This window comes from Stegostoma tigrinum, chromosome 2, assembly GCF_030684315.1.
Source record: "Stegostoma tigrinum isolate sSteTig4 chromosome 2, sSteTig4.hap1, whole genome shotgun sequence".
Taxonomy (NCBI): domain Eukaryota; kingdom Metazoa; phylum Chordata; class Chondrichthyes; order Orectolobiformes; family Stegostomatidae; genus Stegostoma; species Stegostoma tigrinum.
In genome coordinates, this window is record NC_081355.1 from 106875417 (window position 1) to 106897852 (window position 22436).

Consider the following 22436-nt stretch of genomic DNA (forward strand, 5'->3'; position numbering starts at 1 on the left):
GATGTCAAGTTTCTTGAGTATTATTGGACTTGTGTTCATTCAGGTAAGTGCAGAGTATTCCATCACGCACCTGACCTGTTTCTTGTAGATGATGGACAGGCTTTGGGGAGGCAGGAGGTGAGGTACCTGTAGGATTCTTAGCCCCTGAACTGCTGTTGTAGCCTCTGTAATTATATGCATAGTAATGTTCAGTTACTAGTAAGTGGTAACCCTCAGAATGGTGATAATGTGAAATTCAGTGAGGGCAGTGGCAATGATTGGAAAGGGTTGATGGTTAGATTATTTCTCCTTGCAGATGGTCATTGTCTGGCATTTGTGTTGCATGGATGTTACTGTCATTTATCAGCCCAAGCCTGGATATTGTCCAGATCTTGCGTCATTTGGACATGGACTGCTTCAGTATCTGAGGAGTCATGAATGGTGTGGAACATAGTACCATCACCAGCGAACATCCCCACTTTTGACCTTATGATGGAGGGAAGTTCATTGATGGAGAAATTGAACATAGTTTGGGCTTAGAACAGTACCTGGAGAGCTCCTGCAGAGGCGACATGACTGACTTCCAGCAATCACAACTGTTTTTTTCTTTTTTCCAAGTATGACTCCAACTGTGGAGAGTTCTCCCTCTGATTCACATTGACTCCAGTTGTGCTAGGCACCTCAATGCCACATGCAATCAAACAAAACCTTGATGTCAGAGGAAGCCACTCTCACCTCACCCCTGGAATTGATCGCTTTTGTCTATGTTTGAACCAAGGCTGTAATGAGGTCATTGAGCTGAGTGGTCCTGGTAGAACCCAAACTGGGCATCACTGAGCAGGTTATTGCTCAGCTGGTGTTGCTTGATAGCACTGTTGATGACACCTTCCATCACTTTACTGATAATCAAGAGTAGATTGATGTAGCGGTAATTGGCCAGGTTAGATTTGTCCTGCTTTTTTTGTGTACGGGACATACCTGGACAAATTTCCACATTGTTGCGTAGATACCAATGTTGTAACTGCACTGGAACAGCTCCTCTAGTTTTCCCATAAAGACATCCAGCCAGCAGTTTTTTTTGTTTTCTCATGGGATGTGTGCATTGCTGGCTGGCCAGCATTTATTGCCCGTCCCTAGTCCCTAGTAGTGCAGCCTTGCCAACTGTAGAAGGACAAGAAGTCAATGAGCCAGGCTTTATGAAAGCCTCTAGGGAAACACATTTGGTGGTGAAATGATGGCCAATCTGTCAGTTTAGCTCAGTTTGCAACAGACTGAGGTTAACATTTGTAATTTCAATCCACTAGTTTTTGAGCAGATTATATCAACTGACATTTCAGTATAACACTTAGGGAGTTATTACTGTCAAAAATGACATGAAATATGAAATCAAAGTCTGTTTCCATGATTCCAATGGATTTGAAAAAATTGTGATATTATTCAAAGAAATGTAAGAAGTTTTACACGTGTCATAAAATATTCTCTCTCTCAACTCCTACAGAAAATTAGATTAACTGATCACTCATTTACTTTGTGTTTGGTGAATCTTTGTTGTGGGCAAGACACAAGTGACTACACTTCAAAAGTAATTCATTAGCATTGTATAAGATAACAAGGTGTAGAGCTGGGTGAACACAGCAGGCCAGGCAGCAGGATTCTTCCTCAGTAATGGGGGGAGGGGAAGGGGGCTCTGAAATAAATAGAGAGAGGGGGAGGAGATGATGGAAGGTGGATAGAGGAGCAGATAGGTAAAGACAGACAGGTCAAGGAGGCGGGGATGGAGCCAATAAAGTTGAGTGTAGGTAGGGAGTTGGGATGGGGGCTGGTCAGTAGGGCTGGTAGGAGAGAGGGAAGACAGACAGGTCAAGGAGGTGGAGTGGGGCTCGTAGGTAGGAAGTGGGGGTGAGGGTTGGTCAGAGAGGGGACTGCGTTGTAGAACACCTACGCTCAGTTTGCAACAAACAACTACACCTCCCAGTCGTGAACCATTTCAATTCCCCCACCCCCACTCCTCGGGCGACATGTCCATCCTGGGCCTTCTGCGTTGCCACAATGATGCCACCTGAAAAATGCAGGAACAGCCTCTCATATTTCGCTTGAGAACTTCACAAGCTTCAAAATCTCCCCTCCCCCGACCACATCCCCAAACCAGCCCAGCTAGTCCCTGCCTCCCCAACCATTCTTCCCACCTCAAGCCCCACCCCCATCTCCTACCCAGTAACCTCACCCCACCTCCTTCCTCCCTGGACCGACCAATCCTCTCCCTAACTCCCCACCTACATTCACCTTCACTGGCTGTAACCCTGCCTCTTTGACCTGTCTGTCTCCTCTCACCCTATCTTCTCCTTTATCCATCTTCTATCCGCCTCCCCTTTTCTCCATATTTATTTCAGAATCCCCTTCCCCTCCCCCATTTCTGAAGAAGGGCCTCAACCCGAAACGTCAAACATTCCTGCTCCTCTGATGCTGCTTGGCAAGTTGTTTTCATCCAGCTTCACACCGTGTTATCTCTATACCTTCCTCCAAATCATTTATGTATATCACAAAAAACAGTGGTTCCAACACAGAGCTCTGTGGAACGCTACTTGTTACTCCATTTTGAGAAACTCCCTTCCACTACAACGCTCTGTCTCCTGTTGCCCAGCCAGTTCTCTATCCATCCAACTAGAACACCCTGGACCCCATGCAACTTTACTTTCTCCATCAGCCTACCATGGGAAACCTTATCAAATGGCCTACTGAAGTCCATGTATATGACATCTACAGCCCTTCCTTCATCTAAAAACTTTGTCACTTCCTCAAAGAATCCTATCAAGTCAGTAAGACATGACCTTCCCTGCACAAAACCATGCTGCCTATCACTAATAAGCCCATTTTCGTCCAAGTCTAAATAGATCCTATCCCTCAGTATCTTCTCCAGCAGCTTCCCCATCATTGACATCAGGCTCACCAGTCTATAATTACCTGAATTATCCTTGCTACCCTTCTGAAACAAGGGGATAACATTAACAATTCTCTAGTCCTCCAGGACCTCACTCGTGATTAAGGATGCTGCAAAGATGTCTGTTAAGGACCCAACGATTTTGTCTCTTGCTTCCCTCGGTAACCTGGGATAGATCCCATCCAGACCTGGGGATTTGTCCACCTTTTAGAATCCTTTTAGAATGCCCAACACTACCCCCCCACCTTATGCTGACTTGACCCAGAGTAATCAAACATCTATCCCTAACCTCAACATCTGTCATGTCCCTCTCCTCAGTAAATACCAACGTAAGGTACTCATTAAGAATCTCACTCATTTTCTCTGACTCCTTGCATAACTTCCCTCCTTTGTCCTTGAGTGGGCCAACCCTTCCTCTAGTTACCCTCTTGCTCCTTATGTACAAATAAAAGGCTTTGGGATTTTCCTTAACTGTGTTTGCTAAAGGTATTTCATGAGCTCTTTTAGCCCTCTCAATTCCTTATCTCAGATTGGTCCTTCATTCCCGATATTCTTCCAAAGCTTCGTTTGTTTTCATTCGCCTAGACCTTATGTATGCTTCCTTTTTCCTCTTTGCTGGTCTCACAATTTCACCTGTCATCCATGGTTCACTAACCTTGTCCTTTCTATCCTTCATTTTCACAGGGTCATGTCTGTCCTGAACTCTAATCAACCTCTCTTTAAAAGCCTCCCACATTTCAAATGTGGATTTACCCTCAAACAACTTCTCCCAATCCACATTCTCCAGCTCCTGCTGAATTTTGCTACAGTTGGCCTTCCCTCGATTTAGCACTCTTCCGTTAGGACCACTATTGTCTTTGTCCATGAGTATTGTAAAACCTACGGAATTATGATCACTATTCCCAAAGTAATTCCCTACTGAAACTTCAACCACCTGGCTGAGCTCATTCCCCAATACCAGATCCAGTATGGCCCCTTCCCGAGTTGGACTATTTGCATGCTGGTCCATAAAACCCTCCTGGATGCTCCTTATAAATTCTGCTCCATCTAAACTCACAGCACGAAGTGAATCCCAGTCAAGGTTGGGAAAATTAAAATCTCCCGTCACGACCACCCTGTTGCTCCAGATTTTTCCATAATCTGTCTACATATTTGTGCCTCTCTCTCACCCTCACTATTGGGAGGCCTGTAGTACAGCCCCAACATTGTTACCGCACCCTTCCTATTTCTGAGCTCTGCCCATTTTGCCTCACTGCTCGAGTCTTCCATAGTACCCTCCTTCAGCACAGCTGTGATATCCTCTTTGACCAGTAAAGCAACTCTTCCTCCCCTTTTACCTCCCTCTCTATCCTGCCTGAAGCATCTATATCCTGGGATATTTACTTGCCAATCTTGCCCTTCCCTCAACCAAATCTCAGTAATAGCAATAACATCATACTCCCAGGTACTAATCCAAGCCCTAAGTTAATCTGCCTTACCTACTACACTTCTCGCATTAAAACAAATGCACCTCAGACCACCTGCCCCTTTGCGTTCATCATCTGCTCTCTGCGTACACTTCCCCTTAGTCACACTGACTTCATTATCTAGTTTTTTACAGGCTTTCATTACTACCTCCTTACTGTCCACTAACCTCCTCATTTGGTTCCCACACCCCTGCCACATTAGTTTAAACCCTCCCCAACAGCGTTAGCAAAATCACCCCCTAGGACATTGGTTCCAGTTCTGTCCAGGAATAGACCATCCAATTTGGAACAGTCCCACCTCCCCCAGAACCGGCCCCAATGTCCCAAAATCTAAACCCCTCCCTCCTACACCATTTCTCAAGCCACTCATTTGTCCTGCTTATTCTTTCATTTCTACTCTGACTAGCACATGGCACTGGTAGCAATCCTGAGATTACTGCCTCTGTGGTCCTACTTTTTAACTTGGCTCCTAACTCCCTAAATTCTGCTTGTAGGACTTCATCCCATTTATTACCTGTATCATTGGTGCCTATATGCACGATGACAGCTGGTTGTTCATTCTCATCTCTTTTGTAAATCTCCTGCCTCTTATCCTAAAGCCATGACTTCTCATTCAGACTGCCTCACAAGACAAAATATTGTCTCCATGTCTATGTCTTCAATTCCCCTTTGCATTTTATATGCTTCAATTAGATCTCCTCTCATTCTTGTAAAATCCAGACAGTATAGTGCTAAAGTGCTTTGTAAGACATACGCCCTCATCTCTGGAATCAACTGAGTGAACCTCTTCTGAAATACAACTTCTGCTCTCCTCAAGTTAAATGACAAAAATTGCACTCAATACTCTAGTCTCACTCATGCCCTATACAGTGTAGAAACAGTTCCCTACATTTATACTCTATTTCTTTTGCAAGAAATGCCAAAATTCATTTACCTTCCTTATTACCTGCCTTACCTGCATGCTAGGTTTCTGCCATCATAAATTATGTCATATTATAAACTTCACAACTTTAATAATTTCATGGATTGAAAGAATCAGCAATGACTCTTTCTGGAATAAACTCTTTCTTGAGATGAAAGAGGCAAGGAGACGCTGTTAAAAAAAAAGAATTAAAAGCAACTTGCGAATTAGCCATCCCTGTAAAGAAGTTAAAACAACTTAAACAAGCTGTTTCCTTGGACAGAAGAGATAACAACTGCTTGATAATCTGCTGCCCCATGTAGAAGGGGTAATTAGGTCTGTGAGCAGAAGTAATGCTTTGGTATAAAGGAGTTATATGCAGGAAAAGCTATGTTTTAAATAGACATCTAATCCTGAATGTAACAAGGAACAGGGGAGCTACTTATGATGAGAAGGCTAGCTACAGGATTGAGAAGTATCATTAATGCTGGGGATGAAAGTATATATTAAATCATCAATAATGCCACATCACAAACTTGAAAGAGAGGAAATCGTATAAGAACCCAATACCTGAACAAGTCAATGGCAGAACTTCGAAGAAAATACTGCACAGGGATTGAACCCTGGACACTTACAGAGGCAGAGATTGTTGGTGAAATCCTGGCCAGATTCCATGATCAAACGGGTAGTAGCCAACCAAGTTGAGCTGTGAGGTTTAACTTGCTTACTTGAGGGATCTTATTTTAGTTACTACCTGCCATAAAGTTTAAATCATTGTTTCCGTACTTGATTATCTGTGAGATTTTGTAACTAGTATCCAAATTAAAGGTAATTTGTAGTGATTTGCCTCCAATTGTGAGGACAACAAAATCCCTGTGCACCGGAGAGCTCTCTGACATTTCTCTTTGTGTAGATAATAAGTTGCCTTTCTATTCAATTGACCAAAATGGATAATCTTACACTTATCCACACTAAACTCTATCTGCTAAGTCTTGTTCCATTCACGTAATGTATCCGTATCCGTTTGTAAATTCCTTATTTCTTCATTTCACCTTACTTTCCCACTTATTTTAGTGTCATCTTTAAATTTGGCTAAAGTACTTCCTATCCCTGCATCCAATTCATTAATATAGATTGCAAATAGCTGCGGCCAGGACTGAAACATATAGCACCCACTATTTACATCACATTCTTATTTCGTACATGCATTACTAAATGCCATTTGGAAATTCAAATACTCCACAGTTGGTTTTTAACTTTTGTTTTGTGTGTTCCTGGGAGGATAAGTTATGAAAATTTATTTCAACTCTAGAATATAACCCGTAGGAAATGTTTTCCTGTTGTGAGGAGATAATTAGATTTTCTTGCACTTCAATCTTTTTAAATCTAAGCCTTTGAAGCTTCCTGCGCACTTTACAAGGTGTGACATTCTATGTATTCTATAGTCGGTGCCTTCCAAGTTTAGAAGCTACATCATCAGTCAGGCTTGGCTTGCAGTCTTTTTTTTAAGATGGCCTTATCTAAAAGTTCAATATGTTCACAATTAATTCAAGATTCTGATCCGTTATCACAATAAAGGTCTGAATTTATCACAGACATTTCAGCATCTGACAGCAAGTCATTAAAAAGGTGTGTTGCCTCCCTGGAGCTAGGGCCAAGGATGTCTTGGAGAGGGTGCAGAATATTCTCAAAGGGGAGAGTGACCGACAGGAGGTGATTGTACGCTTTGGTACCAATGACGTGGAAAGAGAAAGGGATGAAGAGATAATATAGGAAATTAGGCAAGAGGTTAAAAATTAGGCCCGCAGAGTTAATATATCAGAATATCTCCATCAGACAATGCTGGGGGAAGCACTTCAGAGACATCGACAACCAGGGCTCAGTTGTTGGTTCTGAGTGACTTTGAAAGCATCCCACAGAGGTTACACACCATGAGCTCAGCAACACCCTAGCCTTTCATGAAGTAGAGAAGCCCATCCATAAGCTTAAGAACAGTAAGGCTGCTGGATCAGACAGTATCTCGCTGAGACATTGAAGTGCGGACGCAAAAATCTTCTGCTGCAGCTACATGCCCTATTCTGCCTTATCCAGAAGGAGGAGAGCATTCTGGGAGAGCTCCGAGATCCCACTGTCAGGACCATTTCCAATAAAGGGAACAAGTACAAATGTGGTTAACTACAGGGAAACCTCTCTGCTGTGGATCATTAGAAAGGTCATCGTCAAGGTCCTCCTCAAATGTCTCCTCCCTGTGGCTGAGGAACTCCTCCCAGAAGCACAATGTGGCTTTTGGCCTCAGTGAGGCACAATAGACGTGATTTTCACCACGCGACAGCTACAGGAGAAATGCAGAGAAAAGAACCTACCCCATACGTGGCCTTCTTCAACCTTACAAAGGCCTATGGCTTCATCAATTGGGAAGCATTATGGAGCGTCCTCCTCCACTATGGTAGCACCATGAATGACTTGGATATTGTTGTAATGACAAATGGCTCCACCACCGATCGATTCCCTGTTCAGACCATTGTCAAGCAGGGCTATGCCAACATCCCAGCACCGTTCTCAATCTACCTCGCTGGAATGCTTTGCCTCACTGTGGACAAGCTCCCCGCTAGCCAGCAGCTAACTTACTGAAACTGCGGGAAATTATTCATCCTCCGCTGTCTTCAAGCCAAAACCAAAGTCACTCCAACCAGTGTCACGGAGCTGCAGAATGCAGATGATGCTCGTGTACAAACATCCTCAGAGGACATACTCCAGACCACAGTCAGCACCTTTATGGAGGTATATAACAGAGGGTCTGACCCTGAGCATTCACAAAATGAAGGTCTCCCACCAACGTGGCTTGACATTCTGGAGTGAACCCTCAAGCATCAAGGTCCACAAGGAGTCCTTAGAGAACGTAAACCCATTGGCAGTCCCTCACAGTGTGCTATCAACCAAAGCAGATTTTGATGAAGAGACCCAGCATCGCCTCCACTGTGCCAGCTCAGCCTATGGCCGCCTGAGGAAAAGGGTGTTCGAGAACAACCACATCAGATCTGACATCGAGCTCCTGGTTTACAGAGCTGCGGTGGTTCCCTCCCTCCTATATGGCTGTGAGACATGGATTGTCTACAGCAGGCACCTCAAGGCCCTGGAGCAGTACTACCAACGCTGCCTGTGCAAGATCCGATAAATCCACTGTGTCCACCAACATCAGTGTCATCAGCCAGGCCAACATCCCCAACATTGAGGGACCGACCACCATTAATCGGCTGCGATGGGCTGAGCATATTGTCTGCATAACTGACACAAGACCTCTAAGACTCCCCAAGGAGGTGCTCTACTCTCAACTCTGAAAATAGCAGTTGAGGCCCAGGCAGACAGAGGAAGTGCTTTTAGTGATACCCTCAAGGCCTCACTGGCAAAGTGCCATATTCCCACAGACACCTGGGAATCAGTGGCCAAGGCTGTCCGAAGTGAAGGAGGAGTATCGAGGAAGACATCGAGCACCTCGAGACCTACCGTCAGGAAAAAGTGAAAACCAGGAAAAAACAGTGTAAGGAATGCACTGTCACGCCAATGCCCCACTCACCCCTTCCCGCTACTACCTTCTGCCCTGAGTGTAACAGAGCCTGTGGAAGCCGCATCAGACTGTACAGCCATCTACAGACTTATCCTGAGAGTGGAAGAAAATTATCCATGTCTGTGAGGGACTGCCAATGGGGATGAATAGCTGGATTACTCCCAGGGTTACATGCTAGTGAGAGAAGGAATAGGAGGGTACAGCAGATAAACGCATGGCCAAGGAGTTGTGCAAGGGGCAGGGATTTACATTTTTGGATCTTTGGAATCTCTTCTGAGGTAGAAATGACCTATATAAGAAGGACAGATTGCAACTGAATTGGAAGCGGACAAATATCCTTGTCAGGAGATTTACTGGTGCAACTTGGAAGGCTTTAAGCTAGTAAGAGAGGGACCCAAAGAGATAGTAAGAAAGGAAATAAGTCTGTGACGAGTGCAAATGAGAAGAGGAGCAAGTCAAATAGTCAAGGAAGGTAAGAGCAAGGCAGAGGACGAGGTAAGACTATAAAATTAAACTGCATTTGTTAATGCAAGAGGGCTGACAGCTAAGGCAGATGAACTCAGGTCATGGGTTGGGGATATGGGACTGGAATATCATAGCAATAATAGGGACATGGCTCAGGGAACAGCAGGATTTGGAGGTTAATATTCCAGGACTTGAAGGATAGAGAGCGTGGTTGGTGGGTGGGGGTTGGGGGTGCAGGTAGGGGTTTGCAAGGGAGGAGGTGGAGTAGTGTTTTTGGTTAGGATGACGTTATGCCTATAGTTAGGGACGATGTTCCTGGAGTGTGTCCAGGGAAGTTATTTGAGTGGAACTGAGGTTAAGAAAGGATGATCACCTTATTGCCAGCAGCAGTTGTGGAAGCAAGGTCATTGGGGTCATTTAAGAGACTGCTGGACATGCATATGGTCACAGAAATTTGAGGGTGCACACATGAGGATCAATGGTCGGCACAACATTGTGGGCTGAAGGGCCTGTTCTGTGCTGTACTGTTCTATGTTCTATGTTATTGGGATTGTACTATAGGCCCCAAAACAGTCAGCAGGAAATTGAGAAGCGAATATTTCCCTGCACATTGCCATCTCTGCAAATTGAGCATCAAAATGCATGAATGCAAGATACATTGTGAACACATTTTATCTAAAACTGCCTAGTGAGTTCTTTGTGTCTGTTGAAGCCAATTGTACATGTTGCTTCTCATAGTTCCTCCTATTTGCTGTATTTGTACTGCAGGGGTTTCACGAATCATTTGAGTTTAAATTAAAATTGGTGTCTGGGTAGATCTCTATTTCCATTTGATTTTCAGCAGTTTGAAGTTTGAAATTAATGAATTGATCAGCCAGAAAAGTTCACCATGTTCTGACCATCCACAAGCAATGCAACCAAGTGATTAACTCTTTCCTGCTGCAGTGGCTGCTATTGCTAAAATTGCTGTTTAAAAGAAATTCTAGACAGTCTGAAAAAAATGGCCAGTTTCAGAAAAATAGATTTTTTCCGCTCAGTATCCATAGGCAAACGAAGGAAACTCCAGGAAGCCAAAGATAGGAGCTGTGCATTAATAGAAAACTAAATAACATTCCCCAAAACACCCATGTTCTCCCCACTTGCAAACTTTTCAAACTCATCAAGGTATTGTTGCTGGATGAACACAGCAGGCCAAGCTTGGCCTGCTGTGTTCATCCAGCCTCACATTTTATTATCTTGGAATTCTCCAGCATCTGCAGTTCCCATTATCTCTGAAGGTATTGTTGCTACATGGTACATTATTGCAAATGCCAATTGGTTTCCCAAATTGAAAGCAGTTTAATAATTACATGAGAGATACTGTAAATATAAGCAGACAGCCTTTGTATGAATCTCCAACCTCTTCCCCGCAGAACGTGCAGCCCTCTGCTCTCTCCGCTCCAATCCTGACCTCATGAAAAAACCTACAGACAAGGGAGACGCAGTAGTAGTATGGCACATTGACCTCTACATTGCCAAGGCCAGACGCCAGCTCTCTGACCCCTCCTCCACCTTGATCATGACCCCACCCCCAAGCACCAAACCATCTCCCAAACCATCCACAAGCTCATCATTTCAGGTGACCTCACACCCACAGCCTCCAACCTCATCATTTCTCAACCCCGCACCACCCGTTTCTATTTCCTTCCCAAAATCCACAAACCTGACTGCCCTGGTCAACGCATTGTCTCTGGCTGCTCCTGCCCCACCAAACTTATCTCCACCTATCTGGAGATAGTAGAACTGCTGATGCTGGAGAATCTGAGATATAACGGTGTGAAGCTGGATGAATACAGCAGGCCAAGCAGCATCAGAGGAGCCGGAAAGCTTGACGTTTCAGGTTGGGACCCTTCTTCTGAAGAAGGGTCTGGACCCGAAACGTCAAGCTTTCCTGCTCCTCTGATGCTGCTTGGCCTGCTGTGTTCATCCAGCTTCACACCGTGTTATTCCACCTATCTGGACTCCATTTTCTCCCCCTTGGTCCATGAACTCCCTACCTATGTCTGTGACACCACCCACTCTCTCCACCTCCTCCAGAACTTCCAATTCCCCAGTCCCCAGCACCCCAAATATCCCATGGATGTCCAGTCCCTATACACCTGCATTCCCCATGCAGATGCCCTAAAGGCCCTCTGCTTCTTCCTGTCTTGCAGGCCTGACCAGTCCCCCTCCACTGACATCCTCATCTGCTTATCCGAACTCGCCCTCACCCTCAACAACTTCTCCTTTCATTCCTCCCACTTCCTACAGACAAGGGGGGGTGGCCATGGTTACCTGCATGGGCCCAAGCTATGCCTGCCTCTTTGTAGGATATGTGGAACAATCCCTCTTCCATACCGACACTGGCCCTATCCCCCATCTCTTCATCTGTTACATTGATGGCTGTTTCGGCGCTACCTCGTGTTCCCACGAAGAGGTCGGACAGTTCATCCACTTCACTAACACCTTACACCCCAACCTTAAGTTTACCTGGACCATCTCTGACACCTCTCTCACCTTCCTGGATGTCTCTGTTTCCATCTCGGGCATCCACCTGGAAACCGATATCCATTTTAAGCCTACTGACTCCCACAGCTACCTAGAATACTCCTCCTCTCATCCACCTTCCTGCAAAAAGGCCATCCCCTATTCCCAATTCCTTTGCCTCCGCCGCATCTGCTCCTGAGATGAGGCATTCCACTCCCGAATATCCCAGACGTCCTCTTTTTTTCAAGAACCACAACTTCCCCTCCACAGTGGTCGAAAATGCCCTCGACCGTGTCTCCTGCATTTCCCGCAACTCATCGCTCACATCCCCTATCCGCAGTAATAACCAAAACAGAACCCCCCTTGTCCTCTTGTACCACCTCACCAACCTCCAAATCCAATGCATCATCCTTCGACATTTCCGCCCTCTGCAATCTGACCCCACTACCAAAGACATTTTTCCCTCCCCACCCTTATGTGCTTTCCAGACGGACCACTCTCTCCGTGACTCCCTTGTCCGCTCCACACTCCCCTCCAACCCCAGCACATTTCCCTGCAACCGAAGCGAGTGCTACACCTGCCCCTATACCTCCCCCCTCACCACCATCCCAGGCCCTAAGAAGACTTTCCACCTGCACATCTGTTAATGTGATATACTGTATCTGCTCTTTTCGTTGTGGCCTCCTCTATATCGGGGAAACCAAGCAGACACTTGGGGACCACTTCGCGGAACACCTACGCTCAGTTTGCAGCAAACAACTACACCTCCCAGTCGCGAACCATTTCAACTCCCCGCCCCACTTCACAAGCTTCAAAATCTCCCCTCCAGCGACCACATCCCAAAACTAGCCCAGCTAGTCCCCACCTCCCTAACCATTCCTCCCACCTCAAGCCCCACCCCCATCTTCTCCCCACTAATCTCATCCTGCCTCCTTGACCTGTCTGTCCTTCCTGAACCGACCTATCCCCTCCCTAACTCCCCACATACATTCACCTTCACTGGCTCTAACCCTGCCTCTTTGACCTGTCTGTCTCCTCCCACCCTATCTTCTCCTTTGTCCATCTTCTATCCGCCTCCCCTTGTCTCCCTATTTATTTCAGAATCCCCTTCCCCTCCCCCATTTCTGAAGAAGGGTCTCGACCCGAAACTTTCCTGCTCCTCTGATGCTGCTTGGCCTGCTGTATTCATCCAGCTCTACACCTTTGTATCTCAGATTCTCCAGCATCAGCAGTTCCTACTATCTTAGTATGAGTTACTATTTTGTTGCAGAATTTGTGAATACAAAACATTCTGCCCACTTGGTGCTGCAATAGTAACTGAATTGTTTTGCAATTCCTGGCAAAAGACACAATAGCAAGTGAGCATTTCTGTAAAGAAAAGGGGTAGGTGTAAGGGCATGCTGCCTGACCTGCTGTGTTACTCCAGCTCCACACTGTATTGAATCTGACTCCAGCATCTGCAGTTCTTGCTATCTCCGGGCATAGGGGCATGGGCTGGTGGTTCGGTTATTGACTTTCCATTGTCCATAGCTTTGGATTTATTTAATATTTTCTTATTTCTCAGTAAATGTTGCAAACTGCCCTGAGGATACCAATGATGCACTTTTTCTCTGTTTTCATTGCTCTTCCCCTTGGATATTAAAGGCTTCTATTGGTAGGCAGATTTCTTACAATTTGTGGAGGCAAGGGGCAAAATGTGGCACAGATTCAAATTTCATTGACTCCCCACTCCATTCACACTGAGCATGAAAATCATGACATTCAAATAATTTTGAATTAGAATTCGTGTTTGCACGATGCCTTGCCATTTAGAATGAAATCATGGTGTTCTCAGCCTGCCAATGAGGAGCAGTTCTGAATGAAATGTGTCACTGCACAGCAGCTGCTGAAGAAGAAGGTATTTTAATATAGGACATCTTTTTGTGTGGTTTATTGCACCAAATTTATTTTTTGCCTTTTTCACTTGGTCATGGTTGAGCTTTTCCACTTTAACACAAAAAGATGAAATTATGTAAAAGTAATAGACAGCCAGTTGTAAACTAAATATTTACAAGAGATCATCAGAATAAATGATATCCTTAAGGAAAAGGGATCTAAGAAGGAATTCTTTGAATTAAATACATTGCGTCCAGCAAAAGGAGTAACAAAGTACTGAGCAACAGCCAGAGATTCCCATTGGAGTTTGAAAATTGATTTGAATGGATTGTTACAGTGATTAATAAGGTAGAAAATTGCATAAGGTATGCTAAAGAGATCTGACATGAGCAAACCAAACAGGATCTTCTTGCTGGCTGAATCTCACTCCATGCAATATAGAAGCAGAGTGAGGCCATTCATAAAACCATATAACCGTAAGACATAGCAGCAGAAATTAGGCCATTCAGTCCATCAAGTCTGCTCTGCTATTCAATCATGGCTGATAGGTTCGTCAACCCCATTCTCCCACTTTCTCCCCACAACCCTTGATGATCAAGAACCTATCTATCTCCATCTTAAATGTACTCAATGACCTGGCCTCCACAGCCTTCTGTGACAGTCCGTTCCATCGATTCACCACTCTCTGGCCGAAGATGTTTCTACTTATCTCCATTCTGAAAGGCCTTCCCTTTACTCTAAGGCTGCACCCTCGGATCCTAGTCTCTCCTACCAATGGAAGCATCTTCCCAACATCCATTCTGTCAGGCCATTCATTATTCTGAAGGTTACAATTAGATCCCCTTCATCTTTCTAAACTCAATTGAGTATAGACCCAGAGTCCTCAAACGTTCCTCATTTGTTACACTTTTCATTCCTGGGACCATTCTCATAATCCTCCTCTGAACCCTGCTCCAGGGCCACTGCATCTTTCCTGAGAGATGGGGCCTAAAGCTGCACACAATACTCCAAATGTGTCCTGGCCAGAGCCTTATAGAGACTCAGAAGTACATCCCTGTTTATATTCAACTCCGCTCAAAATAAGTGCCAAAGTTGCATTTGCTTTCCTAACCACTGACTCAACCTGCAAGTTGATCTTGAGAGAATCCTGGACTAAAACTCCCAAATCTCTTTGCACTTCAGACTTCTGAATCCCCCCCCAGTTAGAAAACAGCCCGTGCTTTTATTCTTCTTACCAAAGTGCATGACCTCACACTTTCTGACATTGTACTCGAACTGCCACTTCTTTGCCCATTATCCTAACCTGTCCAAATCCTTCTGCAGCTTCCCCGCATCCTCAATACTACCTGTCCCTCCACTATCTTTGTAACATCTGCAAATTTAGCCAGAATGCCCACAGTTTCTTCATCTTGAGCATTAATGTATGAAGTGAAAAGCTGTGGTCTCAACACTGACTCTTACAGAACACCACTTGTCACCAGCTTCCATCCTGAGAAAGATCCTTTTAACCCCATTCTCTGCCTTCTGCCAAACAGCCAATCTTCTATCCATGCTAGTACGTTGCCTCTAACACTATGGGCCCTTATCTTACTTAGCAGCCTCCTACTTGGCACCTTGTAAAAGGCCTTCTTGAAATTCAGGTAGATAACGTCCATTGACTCTCCTTGGTCTAACATGCTCATTATTTCCTCAAAGAATTCTAACAGATTGGTCGTGTATGACCTCCCTTTGATGAAGCCATGCTGACTTTGCCTATTTTAGCATGGATTTCCAAGTATTCAGAAATCTCATCCTTCACAATGGACTCTAAAATCTTACCCATGACTGAGGTTAGGCTAATTGGTCTGTAATTTTCAGTCTTTCCCTTTATTCCCTTTTTAAACAGGGGTATCGTGTAAGCGATTTTCCAGCATTTGGCCCATCAAGTCTGCTCCACCATCCTCATTCGAGGTCTGCAATAACAATGTGTAGAGCTGGATGAACACAGCAGGCCAAGCAGCATCAGAGGAGCAGGAAGGCTTACATTTCGGGCCTAGAGCCTTCTTCAGAAAAGGTCTAGGTCAGAAATGTAAGCCTTTCTGCTCCTCTGATGCTGCTTGGCCTGCTGTGTTCATCCAGCTCTACATCTTGTTATCTCAGATTCTCCAGCATCTGCAGTTCCTACTATCTCTCATTAAAGGTCTGAAGGACTGAACTCAGTGGGACACAATCCAGCTGTATAATGCACAGTCATTTGATGTGGCTTGGACTTATGTGTGGATTGTGACATGTCAATGTACATCTACTGTTTTAACTTTTAACATCTCAGAACCATTTTTCTGCTGGTAGAAGGAAGTGAAACTTTAAAGACAAAATCAAAGGCTCCCTTGTCAGCAAATTTGCCAGAGGCTTCTACCTTTCAACACACCGAAAGAGTATCTCACAGGCTCTGTTGATAAACCTACATGAACCACCTTGGGCAAAGTTAAGTGATGAATGGTCTGGAAATTTTTCTGTCCTCTAGATTATTGTATTCCAAAAAAGATGTCTGTCTTATCAGCAGCAATGTTTGCTGGAAGAAAATCTGAGGAGCAATAATTGAATGAAAAAATAGTGGAGCCTGGACGTCTGGTCACATACTGATCAGTGAGCTTAATGCTTTTGCCGGCAGAAGGCTTTTTTGCAGCTACCAGCACAGTCATCTCATTTCCACTCATTGTTAATGTCAGCAGGGAGGAATATTATTTTCCTGCCCATTTCAAATACACACATTTGCCCTGGAGAAAGCATCTGTGGCAGTAATCTCAGAACACTTTGACAGTTATATGTTTGATCCTTCTTTTTGCACGTGTGTGAAAATGTAATTTTTTTTTAGCAATATTGCAAGGGCCCTATACTTAATGGGACAAGTGCTTTCAAGTTCCTTTGAATAACACAGTTAAATAATTTTGCTTACGAACTTTTTATGGCACTTTTTTAGTATAGGATTGCTACCCCATAATGTGTAACCAGTACATTGATAAGAGATACTCCTGGCAAATAGAACATAGTGTTCTGGGGATTCCAACTCGGCCACAGTCAGCAGTTGGTGAGGTTATACTGCCCTCTGCCATGATCTCAGTTTCTTTCTGTCGGCCAATTTACCAAGCAGGTCAATAATATGCCAACACCTGTATGAGCTTCAACTTTGTCTAAAAGTCTCTTTTGAGAGATTATATCCAATGTCTTTTGAAATATTGTAAAAGATCTCCTCTCTTGTTTTATTGCTTCATCCTTCCCAAGTGATGCCTCCACCCTGATTTCCGATCTTTCTCTCTCTCCCTCTTACCCATTCTCCACTGGAGCTTGGTGCTGAAGGCCCACACTCCTGGCAGCAAGTCAACCTCGCAACTTGTCTGGCTGTGACTGGGGAGTCAAGTCCTGACATATAGCACATGTTGTTTCAACCAGCACCTTGTGAACCAGTCGTCTTGATAAACCAGCAAAGATTATATACCTGAAACACTGACAGTTTACTGTAGTATTGTGCTCTCCGTGATGTCAAAGTAGTTAGTTGAGGGTAAGAGTGAGAAGGCTGTCTATCAGTAAGTTTTATTCAAGGCAAAGTTGCATTATTATTTAAGTAATTTATGCTGTAAATAAAGTATAGCAGTGGGTATGACAGTATACACACAGCATTGAATTTCTATTACTTAGTACTTGCTTTTACATTGATTCTGTAGACATCTTGATCAACCAGAATATTTGCTGAACTGGCACTCTTCTGGTCCCTTAGGTACTGTTTGATAAAAAGAATGCTTTAGTAAGCAGATTAAGTTTATCAGGACCTGAGGGAAACCTTTTCTTCCAAGTGTCCTGACTGCAAGATTGCATCTTTCCTCCAACCCACTGATCCTTCTGCAGCTCTCTGTACAGATTAAGAGTACTTAGTGGTTGGATTTGTTTAAGTAAGTCACCAGGAAAGTTTCGTTCCTGCCACGAGGAATGTTTCTCTTCTCAAATATTAATTTCAATGTTTTTTTCACAATAAATAAAATTGTAATGAAATATTTTACTTTTAGTGAAAACTATATATTTGGCAAGTTTGACACATTTTGCAAGCGTCTGGAGAAGATTACATTCGTGATAAACACTATGGAAAACCTCTCAGATCTTCAGAATGTTAAAATGGAGGGATTTGACAAAATATATGTGCGTTATCAAGCAATTATCAACAGCACAAAATCAAAGACTTATGATGTTCTGGACCACAGAAAACAAGAGGTAAAACATTCAATTGTTATTACAGACCATGTAGACTTCATTCCTTGTCCTTTATTGAAATGTATTTGATGCATAAAGTTAGAATATAGCCAATGAATCTTGGGACTATTTTAGCCGCTCGGCAGAGTAAAGTAATGACACATTTCAACATGAATACCATGGAGCAATGGGACAGTAGGTTGCTGAAAGTGATAGTTGACCTTTGTGATTGTTCTTTCCTCTGTGGTGTAGACATTTCTGAGCTGAACTATTTCCCACGTAATGAAATGTGCAGAAAAACCTGCCCAAGGAAACACTGAAAGTTCTTAGTGTCTGGAAATTCAAGATAGGGTTGAATGAATTTTTGGCAATTGTAGATGATAAGTGTGGTGTGCTATGTTATCTTTAGAATCTTTGATAGAAATGTTCACCACAAACCAGTCTTCCTCCATCAAAATCAGAAATTGCTGGAGAAAGTCAGCGTGCCTGCGAGCATCTGAGGGGAGGAAACATAATTAGAAATTCAAGTCCAGTGACTGCTCATTGTGAAGGGGTCTCATATCTCTGTTTTCTCCACACAGATGTTTTCAGACCGCTGAGTTTCTCCAGCAATTTCTGTTTTTGTTTCAGATCTCCAACATCCATAATTCTTTGCCTTATTTTGCTGTTTTCTTCCATATTGCTTTGTTCTTCCCCAATTATTTTAGTAACATTTATTCCTAGTGATGACAATTCATGGTGTAAGGGTGTGGCAGGAAATAAACATGAGGCAGGCGTGCAATAGTCATGCAGACAGTCCAGTTCACAAAATTCGCATGTAACTTGGTTTGAACAAATGTAATCCAATTCAGTTGTACTGCATCTGTCTAGGTTTGATGGAAAAAAGGCTATTTCTTTGAATTGCACATGGAACTGCAGCTCTAATGAATTGCTTAGTCCCTTTCTTGAGTGAGAAAGTGCCCTATGACAGTAGGGTTTATCTTATTTATTTGTGAGAATCGGGCATCACTGGCTAGGCCAGCGTTTGTTGCCTATTTCACGTTGCCCTGAGGAAGATATGGTGAGCTGCCTTCTTGAACTGTTGCAGTCCCTTTGCTGTAGGCATACCTACAATGTTGTTAGAGAGGGATTTCTAAGACTTTGACGCAGTGACAGAGGGAATGATGACAGATTTTCAAGTCAGGATGGTGTGTGGCTTGGAGATGAACATGTTTCCCATGGTGTTCTGATAAATCTGCAGCCCTTGTCCTTCTGCGTGGTAGTGATTATAGGTCTGGAAGATGCTTTCAAAGGAAGTTTAGTGAGTTCCTGTAGTGCACCCTGTAAATGATACATGCCACTGTCTCTATGCATCAGCAGTGAAAGATATAGATGTTGAAAGTGATAAATGTGGTGTCGGTTAAGTCGACCTTCTTGTCTTGGATGTTGTCGAGCTTCTTGAATATTGTTGGAGTTGCACCCATACAGGCAAGTGGAGACTATTCCATCACAATCTTGTCTTATGTCCTGTAGTCTTTATGGAGATTAGAGGTCAGTCACTCACCTCTTACCTGCACTTGTAGTCACAGTTACTATTATTATTAATGATTAATATTACAATGAATTCAATGAATAATGGATTTAACAAGAACAAGTAATGTTGTAATTTATGCTTTCTTTTCAGTTTGACAATGATTACATGGAATTTAAATGCCAGATAGATGGACTTTATCAGTCAATGCAAACTTTCATGGATTCCTGGTTTGAGCAGTCCTTAACTGTAAGTAATATGAAAACAAACATTGAAAAATACTATCACTATAAACCTATTACCTTCACTGTTTTCTGGTATTTTTTCAGACAGAACGTATGCTAGACTTGCTGGGCAAATTTGTACGTATTGCTGGGCCTCAATTGGATCTTACAGACAAGTATTTCATGCTCTTGCAACGATTTGGACGAGATTTAGATCTTATACGCAGAACTTACCAGAAACAAAGAGAAAATCCATCCATACCACGTAATGTTCCACCTGTAAGCCTACAATCCTGATTACCATTTCTCTTCTCATAAAAGCTTTTTGTATAGAAGTTCCACTTCTCATTAGACATTTTCAAAGCAGAATCTACTTTAAAGTACGTAAAAGCAATTTTGTGTGGATGGTCTTCAATGATCCCTGAAAGCCCCAGAGTAGGCCTTTTTTTTCTATAAAAGGAATATATTGATCATATGGTCAATATTTCTGTCACTGTAACAGTCACTAAACTTCAAAAGCAGCTCATTGTCTTTAAAGAACTTTCTGATGTCCTGAGGTCATGAAAGTTGATATATATACTTTCTTTCATTGGAAAGTGCATGGTGTGTTCAATCTTGTAAAGTATTAATAACTGTGTGAAATCTTCTGGTTGGAAGGTATCTGGGAAGATTTTGTGGGCCCGACAGCTATTCAGAAAAATAGATATCCCCATGAAGTTTCTGAAAAGCAATGTTGAAATTTTGAAGGTAACTTTATACGTGCTTGATTTGTTATTAACAAATGAGCAATATGAATTTTTTGACTGAGTAAGAAAGTTTCACCAGTACAATGTCTCAGTTTTAATATTTACATTAATACTAGGTTTTTTATATGTTCTTAGACCCCTGATATGAAAAAAGTTATCAAGAATTATAACAAGATGGCAGCTGTACTTCTGGAATTTGAGGTGTTGTATCACAGGGGTTGGTGCCGAGCTGTTGACTTTGCACAAAATGGACTTCATGCCTCACTGCTTGTGCGACATCCTGAGACTAAGGTTAAGATATTGTTCATAAATAGATCTGTGTCAATGTTTATAAATTGTGCAGCAAAACAGTTCAGTGCATCTAAGTTTTAAATTCTTACACATTAAGTGCATTGTTCTTCTGAATTCTCCAGTATAATAATGGGGAAAGACATATAGATGTTAATATAAGTTAGTATTACCTTTTTCATTTATATCTATGTTTTGATAGGTGAAGTCTATTTTATAGATCATTTGGTTTAGAACTGTGGGGCAGAATCTTTTGATCCCACCTGAAGCTTTCTGAAATTTGGTTGGATGAACTTAATTGAATTGGAAGCAAAAATTCATCTTTCTGATGGTGGTTTAAAAATTTGTTATTAATTTCTGAAAACCTTTCAGGCAGTGCAACTTTCCTGATCTTAATTGCAGGGAGCTTTTCTGCATTTCTTTAGGATGCCATGATTATTCATTAATACCTCAGCCTGCTGGACTTAGATTCACTGGCACAATCTTTTCAGCCAATAACAAGAAGCATGTGTGTTCGCAATCATAACTATATTTATGAAAGAGATACCTGATAGGATAGACTTCTTCCTCCAGGCTCCAATGAGTACAAGCTTCTGTGATAATAAAATGTGAGGCTGGATGGACACAGCAGGCCAAGCAGCATCTCAGGAGCACAAAAGCTGACGTTTCGGGCCTAGACCCTTCATCAGAGAGGGGGATGGGAAGAGGGAACTGGAATAAATAGGGAGAGAGGGGGAGGCGGACCGAAGATGGAGAGTAAAGAAGATAGGTGGAGAGAGTATAGGTGGGGATGTAGGGAGGGGATAGGTCAGTCCAGGGAAGACGGACAGGTCAAGGAGGTGGGATGAGGTTAGTAGGTAGATGGGGGTGCGGCTTGGGGTGGGAGGAAGGGATGGGTGAGAGGAAGAACCGGTTAGGGAGGCAGAGACAGGTTGGACTGGTTTTGGGATGCAGTGGGTGGAGGGGAAGAGCTGGGCTGGTTGTGTGGTGCAGTGGGGGGAGGGGACGAACTGGGCTGGTTTAGGGATGCAGTAGGGGAAGGGGAGATTTTGAAACTGGTGAAGTCCACATTGATACCATTAGGCTGCAGGGTTCCCAGGCGGAATATGAGTTGCTGTTCCTGCAACCTTCGGGTGGCATCATTGTGGCAGTGCAGGAAGCCCATGATGGACATGTCATCTAGAGACTGGGAGGGGGAGTGGAAATGGTTTGCGACTGGGAGGTGCAGTTGTTTGTTGCGAACTGAGCGGAGGTGTTCTGCAAAGCGGTCTCCAAGCCTCCGCTTGGTTTCCCCAATGTAGAGGAAGCCACACCGGGTACAGTGGATGCAGTATACCACATTGGCAGATGTGCAGGTGAATCTCTGCTTAATGTGGAATGTCATCTTGGGGCCTGGGATAGGGGTGAGGGAGGAGGTGTGGGGGCAAGTCATGACCCCACACCCGAGCACCAAACCATCATCTCCAACACCATTCACGACCTCATCACCTCAGGGACGGCACCTCCAAGCTTCTGTGACTTGACTTGTGTGTAACAAAGTTATTTCTTTGCATAACTGCTTATATTTCCAGCGAAGTTACCTCTCAATATCATATCATTGATTTAAATGATTCTTTCTGGCTTCTTCACTGTAAGCTGTGTCATCTTATTACCCTAATACCCACAAAATTGAGAGCTAACAGTTTCATCGCTTCTGATAACCTGGAGATTTATACCAACAATTTCTGTTTTGGAAACTGCACAAACTAGCCTT

General features: G+C 43.5%; 1 protein-coding gene across 4 annotated transcripts in view; it reads left to right on the forward strand.

Moving 5' to 3' along the window:
• Positions 1-22436, forward strand: part of dnah5l (dynein, axonemal, heavy chain 5 like) — a 384422-nt gene that overhangs the window by 65472 nt on the left and 296514 nt on the right. For all 4 annotated transcript variants that reach the window (XM_048552307.2, XM_048552297.2, XM_048552277.2 and 1 more), the window contains 5 exons: positions 17735-17936; positions 19579-19674; positions 19755-19928; positions 20307-20396; positions 20531-20686. In XM_048552307.2, coding sequence (XP_048408264.2) covers positions 17735-17936; positions 19579-19674; positions 19755-19928; positions 20307-20396; positions 20531-20686 — 718 coding nt within the window. The remainder of the gene's footprint in view (positions 1-17734; positions 17937-19578; positions 19675-19754; positions 19929-20306; positions 20397-20530; positions 20687-22436) is intronic.